The following is a 16877-nucleotide window of genomic DNA, read 5'->3' on the forward strand; positions in this document are numbered from 1 at the left end:
ACGGTTTAGGTGTGACTCCTAATCATGATTCTGTTTAAATAGTCTTTATTTTCAAATTTTTCAAATTTTCAAAGTTTATTTTAAATTAATAGGATAAATCAAGAGTTAAAACAAAACAGGGTTTTATTAGACTCAGTGCATTACCTGGGAAAATGAGCAGGATTCAGCCAGGCAGTTTGCTCCTGCAGGTAAACTTGAACTGATACATCCTCCTCCATGGCTTTAACAGCGCCTGAAAGTTTCTGGCCCTCCATGGAGGTGAATGAACGTACTCAATTTCTTTCCTCTGGCCTGATAGTAATTCTGGGCTGGTTTGCCTTTGTCAGTCAGTCAGCCTGGTTTCTTGGGGACCATTCTACCCCCCCTTTCTTTTCAGGATGTGTGACAGGAGCTGTTGCTCCATGTTACAAATTGTTCTGCGGTTTAAGATGTTCCCTTTTCCAGTTTCACCCCTTTCCTCACATCCCCCTGCCACATACCACAGCTGAATGCCCTCTTTGTTATGGACACTCAATCGCAGGTGTAATGCCCTGTCATAAATAGTTCCCTGGGAAGATGGGGGAAAGGATGGATGCTAATGTGCTGTTGCTCCGAGGTAGGAAGGATTGGTTGGGGTCAGGTAAGGATAGGCAGTTTTTAAACTGGCTTGCTGCCAGAGCCATTGCACCATAGAGTTCCACCTTCAGAAACACCGACATATGAAACATATTTTTCCTTTTAATCCCATTTTATGCCTGCTAAATCCATAATAAATCACCTGAACAACAGGCGATCACCTTGGATGCCCTTTCGCCTTGGTGCCTGCAATCAAACCAGCCCACAAGCTATTGCCGTGCCAGTTTTCTGCTCTGTCTTTGCTCTGGTTCCCCCCATCTATCTGTGACCGATCTTTTAGCATGACATTTCCCTTCTGGTTCTGCCCAACCAAGCCTCGCAGCAGCCAGTCCCCAGGCAAAGAGTAGCATTCCTGCACTCTCAGCTATTCCTGTGCTTGCCACAAGACTACTCTCCCAAGAGACAGGCTGTATTTCTAAAGAGATAACATGCCATTATTCCTTGTAATTTTATCATTATCTTCCTGATAAACTTTTTTCTTGACAGCAGATGAAATCATGGATTTTTGCATATCCATTTTGCTGCAGTCTTAAAGTAAATGCTGTAGGAGGTCAGGTGTTTTGCTGAACCATCATTGCTGTGGCATTTCTTCTTTGGCTGACAACTCTACATGCTATTTTGAGTGGAATCTGGGCAGAAGTCAGTGTCACATGAAATCCTTTCTGTACTTGTGCCTTTAGGTGGAGCAAAGTCTTCATCTAACAACATCCCCATCATTCCTTGTCTGCAGCAGCAGTTGCTGAGGCACCCTATAGGAGGAGCTTTTCATATATCCCAGTAAGTGATTTTAATTGACTAAGCAGATTTTTTTATTTCTGGATAAATCTCTAGATTGTTAATTACACTTTCCATTCCATCTTTAAATGAGGTTTCAGAATTGCTAACTGTCTTTTTGTAGTGGTCAGTATTTTGCTCTGTAAAGTTAGTATTTAACTGTATAAAGTTTTCCTGTGTCAGCAGGAGCTGGCTAACTGGAATTTCAGATATTTTTTTGTTGTTGTTGATTTTGATGTAGTACCACTACATTTTACAAAATTAACATCTTTGTCCACAGAGTCCAACTCTGGACACATGCTTAGTTTCAGGCATCTCTTTATTCTTCCCTCAACATTTTGCAGGGGAACGTCTTCCCTCTTTCTTTTTTCTTTCAGTATGTGCCTCTGAGACTCCAGAGGCCTTTGTCACCTTCATGAGTTTTCTAGGAAAGCCATGAATTGAAACACATGGTCCATCGCCTATGCTCCTTCTGACATGTTTTCACTTGAGTCACTCCTTCACCCGAGATGCGTGCGCTGCAATACCGTACTCCAAACCAAGAGACAAGTGCTTTAATCCGGAGCGCGTGGTGAACCGCCTCAAACGGAAGCTAACATCCAGGTTTAGAGACCAGGCAAAGCATTGCTAAAGGAAGAAGGAAAGTCATTTCAGTTTCTGCTTTAGGCTGAGGCCTTACCTTAATTTTGGCTCTTATTATGCTTGATTTTTAATTAAACTTGTAGGTAGGTCATGTTATTGAAAAACCAGTATTAAATTAAGCTTCCTGTATTTGTAAGAAATTTATCCTAAACCTTGTTTTTCCCTGGAAAATTACCAGCGCAGCAATCCCTCCCATCGCTCTTTCTCTTTTCCATGCCCCTGGGATCCCCCGTCCTGCCGCAGCTCTGGCTGCTCTCCCCCACTGTCTCCTTAGCCAAGCTTGTGCAAGAGGAGAAACTTGCTGCTCCTGCTTCAGATGGTCTTCCTTGCCGGGGAGACCTGGATTCTGCCGTCTCGGTCTGCTGCCTGCTTTGCAGCTGGGACAGGAGGCTGCAGGAGACAGACATCCAGCCACAGGACTTCCCCTAATTAAGTCCCCACTTCTAGGTGCTGGAGGAGGCACCGGCTCTCTGGTTTTAACCCACTACTGTAAACACAAAGAGAAAATGCTTTTCCCACAGAAGTCAAGATAATTCCCCATAAACACAGGAGGAAATCAGCCGTGACTCCCCATCCCTTCCCTTGTGCTGTCTATTGGCACAAGCAACTGGGGAAGGACGAAAGGAGATAGAAGTGAGCATCCCAGCAGCAAAAGGCTCAGGGAAGAAGACAATGAAAACCAAAATCTATCTATGTGTCATCAAACCACTTGTGACAAGAAAACCAACTTCAAGGTCAGGGCGAGAGCACATGAGACAAAGCCAAGCTGCCACAACTCGGTAAGGACTTTTCTTTGTTTACCCAGTCTGCAAGCGTGTACTAGACAGGAAGGGAGCAGGAGGAGGGCTTGAAGCAGTCAGGGTTACCCTGAGCCCCAGGGTGCAAACATGAAAACATCACTGTTTTGCAGAGCAGAGAAGGTGCCACTTGTTTTTTGTGCCACAGTATTTAGAGCACTTCAAAGCAAGCCACATGTCACTTTAAAATACCAGCAGATCATCTCTAGAGCATTTTCTAAACACATTTTGCACACTTCTAGATAGCCACTCATGGCTGGTGTCCAAACTACTAATACAGCAAACTTTGATCTCTGCAGGACTTGACATCTAAGCACACAGGCTGGCAAAACTACCGGCAGGTAAGCAGGCTATGAGGAACTGTCACTACTATCCATACCAGCAGACTTGTTTAGGCTCCCTGCATTCAGAGTCCCTTGATTCACTAAGAAAGCTGCAGCTAAACCAGGCACAATGCCATTTCGTTTCTGTGGCACAGACTTGTGAAGTTCCCTGGGCCTTGTTTCTTGCATAAGGAGTAAGACAGGTGGCTGTAGAGAAGTTTAAATAATTGCTGCTGGGCATTTAAAGCAATCATTCATGATTGCGGTTTCCCATTTGGTACCAGTGATCATTAAACTCGTCTAAGCCTCTCCTCCCCTTCCCTCAAACATATTCTGCCTGTCATACCGACACAGCTGTTTGTGTGTCTGTACAGTGGATTGAATCAGGAACTGATCCGGCTAAAAATAACCGAGGGTGGAGTGGGGAACTATTACTCTTCAGTCACTGAGACTTTCCAATCTGCGTCATGATGCAGCTGCACACAGAGTGCACCAGCACAGTGAGCAGAGCATGGGAGTAAATGGCCATGAGGACACACAGAGGAGGGGATGAGGATCACTCGTTTTGCTTTTGAAAGAAATGCAGGTGGAACCACAGCTTCAGTGGGCTGAGTACTCAAAGGTACTTAGCAAGAGATGAGCACCGATTCCAGCTGTGTAATGTACACGTGGGAAGTAAAAGATTCATAAGCTGGTCCTCCTTCGGAAATACTTCTTATGTGCAAAAAAAAAAAGGTACAGTTCTGTTCAATGCTTTTGTTTTGCTTTCACTTAACTCGCTCCTGTTCCCCCAGGGCTGTTGTTTCACGACTGGATTGCATGGTGGCAATACCAACTTAAGGAACCGCTGAGCTCTTTGAATATTTGTTACCACCCGCCCCAGACTGCAATTTTCCCTCATTTGTGCCAACCCTGCTGTTTGTGGAGCTGTGCTGAGCGCTGGATCGGGGAAGCAATCCAAGTTAAAAATAACCCAGCGGGTGGCTGGGGATGGCAAGAGCTTCAGCCATCCAATGTAATAATATGCTGTCACAAGTCAGGGAGAGCTGTTTGCCATTGCAGGGTCATGAAAGCCCGGCCTCAGAGATACCTATTTACTACGAGAAATATGAACTTTTCAGCCAGCTGAAGGAGCGTTGTGAATGAGGCGGCTGGAATCCTTTGCCCATGTTCATAAGGGACAAGGGAGCAAACCTCACTGTGCACCAATGCCAGCACAAAACGTCTTCCCACAAGCTTTACTTTAGCAGCCCTTCACATGACGGTTTTGCAACAAAAGCTAATGGCAGTCTACGCTATTCAGCTGATGTGTGTTGTTTATTCTGTGGGTTAGGGAGAAAGTTACCATGATTTTTAAGTGCTGGAAGGGTACTGCAGATATGGGGGCTGTGCTGGCACCAAGCAAGAGAATAGAAGAGTATTCTTTACAGACATGAATCTAATAGCTTTGTGTTACAGAGCAAAGTACTAGTTTGTGGATATATTCTAGAAGAACAGCTCTTCTTCTCAGCTCTAGAAAAACAATACCATTGCTGTGATGCACCAGCACTAACCTACGTGATCACAGCAGCAGTGACATGATTTTCACCTACCCATAGGCTTGGAGGGTAACATTTGTAATTATTCATTCTCTCTTGTATTCCAAGACATATCTGGGTTTCTTCTGGCTTCTCTCTTCAGTTCATGGTTCATTTCTTCTGGCTTTTCTCTTCAGTTCATGGTTCATGCTTCCTGGGTTGAGTATTTTTAAATACCAGTCATTTCCTTTTTCTCCCCCTCCTGCTTGTGACTTGGCATTTCACTGCTTCCCTCCCCAGGAATGCCCCTGCTGGGAGCTGGCTGGCTTGAGCCCCGATGGCAATGAAGGTGAAGCATCAAGAGCTTCAGAGCCTGAGGAATTTCAGGATCTTCTCAGGTTACATTTCTTGAGAAAGCAATTCACCCTTTCTTCATATGCATTAATGGCTCTATACACATTGAGGTGGAAGGTGCAGTTGAAACCCACAGTTACATTAGCATTAGCAGCTACATTGCATATTAGCCAAATGAAAGCAAGCGCCTGAGGCTTAGGGCAGGATGTGGCTGCCCTAAGGCAAACCCTAAATGCTTTCACACCAACCTCTGCGCTCAGGCCTGAGACATAACGTCACTGTCGACCATGCCAGGTAACTCCTTAGATTTCAAGGGTCCAGAAGTACCATCATATTTTGCCAACTTCTTTTGCCTTTCTAAGAATGTGAGGACTTGTGTTCAGTGATTTTAATTCTTCTCTCTCTAGACACAAGGAAAAATGTTTTGTTCCACCTCCCTGTCCTCTGCATTCCCATTGCCGCTTCCCTTCTTGTGATAATTGTTAAAAGATCTCTCTTTTTTTTTTTTTTTAAATAAAGCAGCTTGTGGTTCCTGTTTGACCCTAGGTTCAAAAAGGTTTATCATATGTCCAATGAATTGGGAAGATATCTGCAATCTCTCTAATGCATATTACATGTAAACTCTGTTTTTCCTGTTTTGTTTGGTATTTCTGCCTGCCTGAAGGCATAGAGAGAATTCAAAGGTCAGCTGTGAAAGAAATCAGGCAAGAAGAGAGAGCAGTTGCCCTGCAAAGAGGCATCTTCTTAAGCACAACAGGCAGGTGCAGAGCTGTGGGAAGCAACTTCTCAGTCCCTATCCTAGAAAAGAAGATCTTCTGGTAAGGCTGGGAAAAGGCAGATCAAATGTCATAGGTCTGTCAAAACTCTGCCTTCTGTAAAGGCAGATGCATGTTCTATGTGCTTTGGGGTGATCTGGGGTAAGCAAGCAGAGACTGCCCTTTCGTGAGGGAAAACATTGACGGAGTAGGGACTGACGCAGAAAAGCCTCCTCTGTGGTTCTGTGCTTAAAGATGGGAAAGCACACCCACCTGAACCATAGCTAGGTAGAGTTCAGCAGTATTTTGGTGAAGGTCAGCTTGAAGTAGAGACATAGCAGGCAATGGCCCAAAGCAACAACATATGACCAGCAGCAGGAGAATTGCAAAGAGCTCCGGAAAGCAAGAAAAAAGAAGTCCAGATATGAGGGAGCAGTTACTTGGGGGATCTGGATAACAGTGACCCTTCTCCCATGTAGCTGTTACACCTCGAAACCACCCCCTCTTCCCAGCAGCCTCAGGAAATCCAATTTCCCAGTCTTTCTTCCCAGCTATTCATCCCATTTCAACCTCTTCTGCTTACCCTTTCCCTCACATGGTGGCCTGGTTCAACCATTCACCTTTGAGATGGCAAAATGCCTTGTGATGCCTTTACTTTGGCTGTGTTGTCCTTTTTAATAATGCCATGCCATTACCCCTACCCTTACCCATGCTCAGGGCAGGGAGATAGGCTTGCGCAAGCCAGCTGTGCTTGCACTATGGCCAGAAAAACTTTTCCGAGGAAGCTTTGTCAGGGGTCAGACCAGCTGCATTTCCAAGCAGAAAAACCTTACTTGGTCTGGCCTCCTGAGACCTGTTGCGAATTCTGCAAGTAGCTTTGCTTTTTCAGATGAAGGTTACTTCGGTCAATCCCTTGAGGCTGTGCAGCCAAGGTTTGCTGTGGCATGGTGGAGTTATTTTGAACTGCCTGTCCATATGGCTGTTCAGACAAGTGTTTTCTAAGCAACACCATCCTTTACATCCAATAGAGCCGTTCTTTGCACAATGAGTGCCAAAGGGAAGCAAACAAAGGAGTTTGCACATCTTTGCACACTCTGCATCCATGAGGATGTTTGGACCTGGTATGGCCTGCTTTAATTGATGGGTGCTTTCACTTACCCTTGAAGGGTTACTGGGCTCTGACCATGCTGTCCCACCCACCCCAGTGTGTCCTCCAGGCACAGAGTCAGCTCTCTGCAGCTACAGATAACTCCACAGAAAGTCTCAGAAAGAAAGACAAAAATTCTGCTTCCCCTAAGAAGTCTGGCCCCTATGCTCTCTGGTTCCTAGGTTCTCGCATCTGTTCACATGAACGAGTGTACCAAAAACGCCAGGCCTGTGAGAGGAAAACCAAGCATTTGTCGAAGTCCATCAGGACTGCAAAAGCAATTTTACCAGGTGGATTCATGCATTTTCTACGAAGAAAGCCAGCAAGCACTTGAATGAGAACAGGGAAGGGGCAGTTGAGAGGTGGATCAGCTGACTTACAAGACATATCAGGTCTGGCACGGAAAGGCTAAAGGCCCTTCAGAGTTTAGGACACAAGAGCAAAAGCGGCAAAGCAGCCTACCCCAGCAATGCCTCTTTCGGCCTCTGTTTGCTCCATCTCCTTGAAATATCCTGTATTTTCCTTTTTTCAGAGATGGGGGCTCCTGTTGTTGTGTCTCTGGCTATTCAGACCAGTGTTGTTGGGGTAAAGGGGAAACCGGGCCACAAAGAACAGTTTGCTGTGCATGCAAGGGCAGTTTCGTTTGTTTGATGTATCTCGAAAATTGCTTTAGCGATTACACATAAAATACTTTTGAAAATTTATTAAACACGTAAAACGCACCTCTTGTCCAAGATCAAAAGAAATCTGTTTTCCCGGTCATAAACAGCGAAGCAGAGAGGAATGTAAAAGAAGTTGTATTTCAGTCATCACTATACTTTTGTCAGCAAGGGACTGGAAAACTAGATCCCATGCAACCCAGGTGACAGAACTGGGAAGATAATTGCCTCAGAGCAGCTGAAGCTCTGCTAGAACCAGGTTCATCTACCAGCAGGATGGTGTGTCACTGCAGAATAAGGTTCTGCCACTTTCTCTCGTAAAGGAACAGTGAGCACTGTGTGCCATCCTCTGGCTTTTCAGGTTCATGCAGAAATGTTAGATGAAAATGAAGACCAATTCTAAGAATACCCCTCACCTCCGGGTTCTTATTTGCATTGCACAGCAGCTGTGCTAAGTAATAGTCATCCCTCTGTGAAGGATGACACATGTATTTCCAAATCTGGTCCTGCCAGGGGCCAAGAAACTGTGATGCTCAGGAGGACACTCTGGGGAGAAAGAAAGAAAAAAAAAAATGGAATAACACAGAACTCTAGGGTGAAAAATTTTATTTCAGAGACGTCATTCATCCATTTGTCTATCTTAGGTATTTCTAAAGTGCCATAGTATCACTGTAGTATCTAAGCACCATTAGCACAACAGGAATTTACAGCATTCTACAGAGCTCTCTCAGCTGGCAGGAGGATCTGGGCACCAGTTGGTGACCATGGGTCTGGGATGGAGTGTGCTAGGGAGGGTCTGCTGAAATTATAGTAGCTAATTACCTTCTGCTTTTTTCCAGTAGTCTCCCACTATGATCCTGAGGGAGGAGACAGCTGGTAGAGACGCCAGTGAGCTAGCTGCTGTGAAAGTAAACCTTCTGGTTCTTGACTTTTTGCACATGCCCATACCTCAGTCTTCTGAATTTGGTTCGCCAGTTTGTGCTGCCCACAAAGCAATTAAATTCCTGGAAGAAGAGGAACATACCCTGTAACGTCTGCAACAGCAAAGGAAGGGTGGTGCCCAGATTCTCCTCTCCAGCTAGATGATCACAAATCGTAAAAGGCAGACAGGCTAGGGGAAGGGAATTATTTCAGCCAAGTGACACTGAACAGGGAAAACTAACTGGCTGTTGAAAGGAACTCCAGAAATGTGTTTACACTGGTGAGCAATCCAGTCCTAGCCGCTGACTACTGCACTGGCAATGTGCTGTGAACCCTAAGGCCACTTTGATTTGGCATACAGTATTAAATAAGTTCATAAAGATCTTTGAAATAAATGCACGACAATCCTCTTAATTTACAGAGCGCTGTTAAGTACACACAGCACTTTACAAAGCATGTAGAAAAGAAAATAAATGCTCTGAGGACTGCTGTGAAGGCATATTCAGGGGCAGCTGGCGTCTCAAACCAGAATCTTGATGTGAGAATTTCCCTTTGAGTTGAGCTCAGCCATGTACAGACCTGGGTTCAATTTTATCGAGCCACTACAGCGAGTCCGTTCAGATTGCCAAAAGAAAAGTTGCATTCACAAGATGGCTGAGAAGCCCTGTTTACCAGGGAAAGGCAAACAGTTTTAGTGCTGTAGATTTCCTTTAGGAAACTTAAACTGGAATGGGACAGACCCACACAAATTGATCAGTTCTACAGCTGGACTGCAGCATAACCTTTGAAGTCAGCTAAAAATGAGCCTACCGACTGAGAGCTGTAGTATCCCTTCTGAAAGTCTGCTAGCAAATGAAAATCTTGACGCTTCTGGAACCAATTAGATGACCATTAGTGACATTTCCAAACCACTTTCCAGAAGTGGAACAGAAATCAAGAAATCATTGGTTTGAAGCTGTTCATAAAAAAACCCCAAACAAACACAAAGCTAAAAGCAAAAATGTGCATTTGCAGATGAAGGCTTTGGTTCCTGTGTAAACAAAGCCCACCCCATTTCCGAAAGCTCCTTCTACTTCCCTGAGCAGCTGCACATAAAGGTGCCTTGTTCCTCTAGGAGCTGCAAACAATTTCATGCTCCCCCTACAGCTCCTTTTTATTAAACTATATGAAAATAACATTTTATCAGCAGTTGAGTGTCAAGAAGTGGCTTGGGGCTTGCAGAAGGATCCCTGCAATCCCTTGGAGAGTAGCAAGTTCTGTAGAGCAAGCCCTTCACAAGCAACCCCGGCCAGCAGCTGCTCAAATCCATCGATCTTCTTAGCATCTTTATTTCCTTCATCTCTTCCCTACCATAGCTCCAGTCCTTTTACCAGCTTCAGTCTGCATTCCTTTTTCCAGAGACCTGCTGAAGCCATGGAGCCAGCTGCAGGATTAGTAAGGTACATCGCAAAACCAGGAATCTTTTCTAAGTTCCAGCAGTGCTGGATAAGCACACCAGTCAGTATCGTCTCTAAAATGAGCAGCAGCAAAACAGTCAAAAATATAAACAATGTAAAGTGTTGCACTGCAATTTGTTGTAGTTAAAACCATGAGGCGGGTACATCCTACAACTGCCACCGATACGTACCTGTGTAAAACGAGGGGGAGAGTACTACGCTGAGTGACATTTAGAAGTCATTCCTTGCAACCATAGGGCCCACAAAATTTTTATAGATATATAAATAAAACAACTCAATTCCAGATCTTATACACACACACACATACACAAAATAATCAGTGTAAAACTGAATGTCCTGATATGAAAATTCAGATGTTTTAGTACAAAACCTATTTCTCCCAGCTTCTAATTGAGAAATGCTACTATATACAGTATGTTTAGCATTTTGAGAAGTACTGATATGGTGCAGTGTCATACAGCTGCCCATTTTGACTCCTGCCATGGTGTGCGCACACGATTGCTCACATCTTAGTGTGAAGATACACTTAGTATAAAAGCTAGTTCATACATATGTGAATACACACATATAGGTGTTATTTACACACCTGCGCACACACACACTGGTCAAAATGGGACTTGAGAAATACTGGTATGGAATCGGATCAGTCTTAGTACACTGTTGTTCTGTCCTATTTTGCAACACAGCTCACACCAGCCCACTTGAACTGTATCTGTGAATCTGAATTCTGCAGAGCGAGGAGGCTACCAGTACAAACTCACAGGCAACCTCCATACACCTGTCAAATTGCGTACCACAGTCTTAGCAGCAGCAAGTATAATTCTGATTCTGATTTATTTTTTTTATTTTAAGCCTCCAGGTATGATAGTTTTCTACATCGGTTACCCACCAGTTCTGAGATTCCAGAACAGGCTGTGCCCCTATCCTGCAGCTCCCTTGTTCCTACCATCCACACAGCATTTGCAGAAAACCTTTGCAGGCATGCCTTCCCTCTCTGGTTCAGGGTATGCCTACACATTCCTTTTACAAGCAGACTCAAGCGGTCTTTGCCTGTGCTTCAAGTTGGCCCGCACACTGTGGCGGCATAATGCGGAGCCTCCAGCTTCTCAGCAGGACTTACTTAGCTTTGACCTTCCTGACCGCTGTATGAGACACAAAGCTGGCTTAGACCACAAGCATGGTGAGCTTCCATAGACTGTGCAATATTATATCGGTCACAACATTTCAGCTGCAGGTGGAACACAGGCCCTTAAGGACCTCATCTCCCATCTTATTTCCCCTGACGTGACCACATGTGCATATGTTGCATGACCAAGCAGCCTCTCATCAGGTGACCTGACCTTGTGCGTTCTCTCATCAGGCTCCCCGGCAGACATCTCTCACGGGGAGGTGGGAGAAAACATCCGCACCTTGGCCACACGGCAGATGGCATCCGATTCTAGTACCTGGGAAAGAGGATGCCAGGGCTGCAGAACTACCCACCGCAACCACTGCTCGCTTTCTGTCCATGCCCGAGATGTGTCGGGCGGAGGAGGTGACTGAAAAGGGCAACGTGGGCCACAGGAATTACTCTGGCCAGCTGCCTATAACCCAGGGGCTCTGGTGTAGTCACACCCTTGTCCACCCCCTTGTCCCTTAGGCACATTTTGGACAGGCCGGGGTCAGAAGCTGCATCCTAGACCACCCCCAGGTCACACCTAGCGACGCTGCCTACCACACATGCACCCGCTGGTGTGAGACTAAGTAGGAGTTGCGACTGAAGCTCTTCCCACAATGTGAGCACTTGAAAGGTTTCTCCCCGGTGTGGGTACGACGATGACGGATGAGGGTAGAGTTGTCACTGAAGCAGGTCCCGCAGTCGGCACACTTGTAGGGCTTCTCCCCAGTGTGAGTGCGACGGTGCTGGACAAGGTGCGAGCGCTGGCTGAAACTCTTCCCGCAGTCAGGGCACAAGTATGGCTTCTCGCCCGTGTGGACGCGCCGGTGGATGACCAGCTTAGAGCTCTCACTGAAGCACTTGTTGCAGTCAGCACACTTGTAGGGCTTCTCGCCCGTGTGGAGCCGCTGGTGGGCAATGAGGTTGGAGCTGTCGCTGAAGCGCTTCCCGCACTGGGGGCACTTGTAGGGTTTCTCGCCTGTGTGAAAGTTGGCGTGGCGGAGCAGGCCCGAGTTCTGGTAGAAGTTCCTGCCACACTTGGCACAGACATAAGGCCTCTCGCCAGTGTGGTTGCGCTGGTGCTGCACCAGGTGGGTGCTCTGGCTGAAGCTCTTCCCGCAGTCCTTGCATTGGTACGGCCGCTCACCCGTGTGGACGCGCTGGTGCTGGATGAGGTGGGAGCGGCGGCTGAAGCTCTTGCCGCAGTCAGCGCACATGTACGGCTTCTCCCCGGTGTGGATCCTCTGGTGGCGGATCAGGTCGGAGCTGCGGTTGAAGCTCTGCCCGCACTCGATGCAGATGTAGGGCTTCTCTCCCATGAACGCTCGCTGGTGCACCACCGTCTCCTTACGCTTTCGGAAGCCGCAGCGAGAGGTCTTCTCCGGCCCTGTCCCTGGAGGGAGAAGGTCTGGCCTCGGACGGGACAATTCCTGGTCGCAGCCCGGAGAAGAAGCTTCCCTCATGAAAAAGTCTGAAATGGCCCCGCGGGGTTCGGCCGCCTCCGGCCCATCTGGCTGGAGATCCCCCTCATTTTCAGTCATGCTCCCATCACCTGCCGGCACAGAAGGAGAGCCGGGACACGACCAACACGTTTAGTCACGGCCCGCGGCCCCTCGTCCCCACCCCGCTTGGCCACCACAGCCGCCCCACACGGCCCAGTCCGGCCAGGCTGCTGCGTGTCTGTGTCCCCCCCACCCCGGCCCAGTCCGTCCCGGCTCCGCCGCTTCCAGGGGCAGAGACGAAGGCGTCGGGACCGGCTCCATCCTCCCGCGCTGTCACCCGCCTGCGCGGCCAGCCCTGTCACCCCGGGCCGACACGGGCGCTGGGGAAATGGGGTGGGGGGGGGGGGGGACCCCGCGGCCGCCCCTACCGCCGGCGGCTGCTTCGCTCCCCACCTGAGAGGGCTGGGCCGGGGCACGGGAGGCCGGGGGGGGAAGGAGCTACCGGCAGCGGCGGGGCCTGGCGGCGGCTCCCGGCCGGCCTCTCCGGAGCCCCGCCGCCTCCCCACCCCCCCGGTCCCGGGGGGCAGCACCGGCGGCGACGCTGCGGGAAAACCAACCCTCCGCCCCCCCCCCGGGTCCCTCGCCCGGGGCCGGCGACCGCCCCGCCGTGCACCGCCTCACCTCCGCCCGCCGACGCGGCCCCGGCCCCAGACCCGGGCGGGGCGGGGGGGGTCGCCGGGCGCAGCCCCCGGCCGGGCTCGGCGCGGCCACCGGCCGCGGGGAGGGGGAAGTTTCCCCCCGGCGCCGGGCCGGGCCCGCCCCGCCGGCACTTCCTGCGGCTCCCGGCCGGCCGGCCTCTATGGTTGTAACCCTTGCGGCCCCGGCCCGCCCTGCCCTCCGCCTCTCACTGCGGCTGGGCGGGCGGCGGGGCTGCAGGAGAGCCCCGGCAGGCCCGGCCCCGGGCCCGGCCCGGCGGCTGGGCTGGCCTCGGCCGCCGGTTGGAGCCCCTCCCCGGCGGCGGCGGACTCCCCAGCCCGGTCGCACCTCGCAGCCGCTCCCGCTCCTGAGGGGCGGCCGCCGCCCTGCCCGAGGCCTGGCTCCGCCGCCGGCTGGCTCGTCCCTGCCTGCCCCCGGGGGCACCGTCCCTGCCTGCCCCCGGGGCGCGGGCCCCTGGGCCCGTTCAGGGACTCGCAGGGGCTCTGGCCAGGGTCGCGTAGCGGGGCCCGGGCATGGCTGGGTCTAGCCGTAGGCTCGCTGGAAGCGGGGCGTCTGCGTTTAGTGGGGGCACCACGGAGGAAGGAAGAAGGGCCGAGGTGCCGTGGGCCGCCTCAGTTGGCCGTCCTGCTCTCCTGTCCCGCCGTGGCTTCCAGTTCTCGCAGTGCTGTCCGGCGGCCTCTCCTCTGCGGTGCGGCCTTCGCCGGCTTCCCCGCGCTGCCACGTTTTTCTGTTGTTTTCCTCGCCTGACGCTGCCCGGCATGACTTCGTATCACAACCATCTCTGTTTCCTCCCTCACATTTCTTTATTCCGGCTCCAGAATGAAGAGGAGGCTCGGGGGACACCTTGGAAAGAGCCTTTCAATATAGAAAGGGGGTTCCTAAGAAAGACTCTTTACCAAGGCCTGTAGTGACAGGACAAGGGACAACTGTTTTAAACTGAAAGAAGGTAGATTTAGACATTAGGAGGAAATTCTTCATTGTGAGGGTGGTGAGGCACTGGAACAGGTTGCCCAGAGCAGCTGTGGCTGCCCCATCCCTGGCAGTGTTCAAGGCCAGGTTGGATGGGGCTTGGAGCAACCTGGTCTAGTGGAAGGTGTCCCTGCCCATGGCAGGGGGTTGGAACTGGATGATCTTCAACATCCATTCCAACCCAAACCATTCTGCGATTCCTGAATTCCAGCACCTGACGCATTCCCAGACTGCTCTATAAATGAGGAACGGTGGCTGTTTTGATGAAAGGAAACTCAGAGCACATGGGAAAAAAAATTAAAAATTTGGATTTACCAAAAGCTAAGAAAGAAGCCTAGATTTTCATGACACTTTCATGCAGTTGAGTCGCATCATTTGGAAGTCCTGAGTCAACCAAGAGGACAGGAAACACGTATTTTTGGATTGGGATGCAAAGCTTTGCAGAACCTGAACTAACACTTGTCTCTGTATGCTTAAATACTGACATGAATATTCACTAAAAAATGGACTATTATTGTTAAATAATTGCAGTTACATGCTAGTGTTTTCCACAGTCAATCAAAGCAGAAGAAACGAAAGACTTTTTTATGCTTTTGTGCCCTTGAACAAACTTAACCACAACTTTTCTTTCTGATCTGATACGGTAGGAAAACAGTTCTGTTGTCCCCACCGTGCATGCTGAATTGTTTTCTGATTTATTCCCAGTCCCTTTTAAACAGCTCTGTCTAGTAATTCTGCAGACCTTATACCCAAATGTTGCTTCACTGAGATGAGTGTTGTTGACCAGGGGAATTAGCCATTGCAAGAGAGAAATTAAGTTGTGTAAATAAGAAAATGCCTTCCATGAGTGTCCTGGTTTCAGCTGGGTTAGAGTTAATTTTCTTTCTAGTATCTAGTGCTATGTTTTAGATTCAGTATGCGAAGAATGTTGATAACACACTGATGTTTTCAGTTGTTGCTGAGTAGTGTTTAGACTAAGTCAAGGATTTTTCAGCTTCTGATGCCCAGCCAGCGAGAAGGCTGGAGGGGCACAAGAAGTTGGGAGGGGACACAGCCAGGGCAGCTGACCCAAACTGGCCAAAGGGGTATTCCACACCATGTGATATCATGCCCAGTATATAAACTGGGGGGAGTGGGCTTGGGGGGATCGCTGCTCGGGAACTAACTGGGCATTGGTCTGCAAGTGGTGAGCACTTGCATTGCGCATCACTTGTTCTGTATATTCCAATTCTTTTATTAGTATTGTCATTTTATTGTTGTTACTATTATCATTATTAGTTTCTTCCTTTCTGTTCTATCAAACTGTTCGTATCTGAACCCACAGGTTTTACCTTTTCCTTCTGATTCTCTCCCCCATCCCACTGGGCAGGGGGGAGTGAGTGAGCGGCTGCATGGTGGTTAGTTGCTGCCTGGGGTTAAACCACGACAATGAGATGGAAAAACAAGAGGAAGAAGCAGTGAACTACATACCCGCAGAGTGCCCATTATAGTCAGCTGGAGGAGGAGAAAGCCTTTGATAAAGTCTTTCACAGGGGCTGTGAGGGAGTACAACTTAAAATCTTGAAAAATAAATTTTAAGTAGCAAGTGGTAAACGGGAAAAATGTGGTAGCAATTGTGTTCAGCCTGTTCTCCGCAAGCTGGAAATGTGGTACTCGGGATGTATACCTGGAAAGTAATCACAGGTAGGGAAGATTTAACCTGGGATCAAACTGTCAGTAAGGCAGCTGTAGGAGTACAGCACAGAGGAAGTTTATGTTAATATTTACATGCCAATGCAAAAGAAGATGCTGATCCTAAGACAGGACAACATCAACCTCACAGGAGGCACAAAGAAAGTGGGTATGAAAAAGAAAGAGGACCTATAGTTGTTTGGGAATGTGTTTTGTCTGTCGCTCAGAAGTACTTCCCTATCTTTGGAGCAGCATGGCTGAAGGAAATAGAAATTAAGCCAGTTGCTCACTGGGTAAGGAAAAGCTGGGAAGATGGCCAGGGACGCATTGCTAAAAGCTTTGAAACGTAATACTCACAGAGATGAGCATCGTCAGAATAACAGCAATAAAAGGCTGGAGGATGACAGCAGGATGGTTTGCTGTGAATAATTTATAGTAGTTTAATTCATACCAAAATAATTTATAATAAGGATTTTAATCATAGTTTAAATCACCACATGAGCAAATTTGAATTAAGTAAGCAATGTTAATCATATTTTGTAGGCATACTTTTTAACCTTTTTCTTCCCTAAAGGAGATTGATTCTCATTGTTTGCTGAACATTCAGAAATCTTAAACTAAGAGTAAGCTTTTCACAAAATAATCCTTTTTTTGTTAGCAAGGAGGATATACTACATATACACACAAGCAGTTCTGCAAGTTAATGTGTATTTAATTATTTATTTAATCCACATACATTTCCAATGTCATGATTTTGTAAACTGTGGAATTACACTTGCTATGTATTAAATAATTCTTTTGTTTATTCCAGACTTCATAAGATGTTTGTGGAATTGGAATAGTAGAAAAGAAAAAAACTAGAATTTTCAATTTGTTTTGTAAGTGAAATATGATGAATGGATCTAAGAAATGTTTTATGTTTAAAGTTGAGATATTTATTAAACAAAGCTTAAGAAACTGA

General features: G+C 48.0%; 1 protein-coding gene and 1 long non-coding RNA gene across 4 annotated transcripts; one reads left to right on the forward strand and one right to left on the reverse strand.

The window, feature by feature from the left end:
• Positions 1-671: 671 nt before the first annotated feature.
• On the forward strand, positions 672-7646 carry LOC138689977 (uncharacterized). Of its 2 annotated transcripts, none has more exons than XR_011328740.1 (2): positions 672-2810; positions 3071-7646. It is a non-coding gene; the product is annotated as an uncharacterized lncRNA (long non-coding RNA). The 2 variants fall into 2 exon arrangements; XR_011328741.1 differs by having other exon boundaries at positions 3128-7646.
• Positions 7647-8172: 526 nt separating this feature from the next.
• On the reverse strand, positions 8173-13455 carry LOC104316667 (zinc finger protein 436). 2 transcript variants are annotated; one of them, XM_069806805.1, is made up of 2 exons: positions 13241-13455; positions 8173-12669 (listed from the first exon to the last, which is right to left on the reverse strand). In XM_069806805.1, the coding sequence occupies exon 2, from the start codon at positions 12656-12658 to the stop codon at positions 11672-11674; it is 987 nt and encodes a 328-aa protein (XP_069662906.1). In that variant the 5' UTR covers positions 12659-12669; positions 13241-13455; the 3' UTR covers positions 8173-11671. The 2 variants fall into 2 exon arrangements, with proteins under 2 accessions (XP_069662906.1, XP_069662907.1); XM_069806806.1 differs by lacking the exon at positions 13241-13455 and adding an exon at positions 13013-13201.
• Between the last annotated feature and the right edge of the window lie 3422 nt (positions 13456-16877).

Source organism: Haliaeetus albicilla, chromosome 19, assembly GCF_947461875.1.
Source record: "Haliaeetus albicilla chromosome 19, bHalAlb1.1, whole genome shotgun sequence".
Classification (NCBI taxonomy): domain Eukaryota; kingdom Metazoa; phylum Chordata; class Aves; order Accipitriformes; family Accipitridae; genus Haliaeetus; species Haliaeetus albicilla.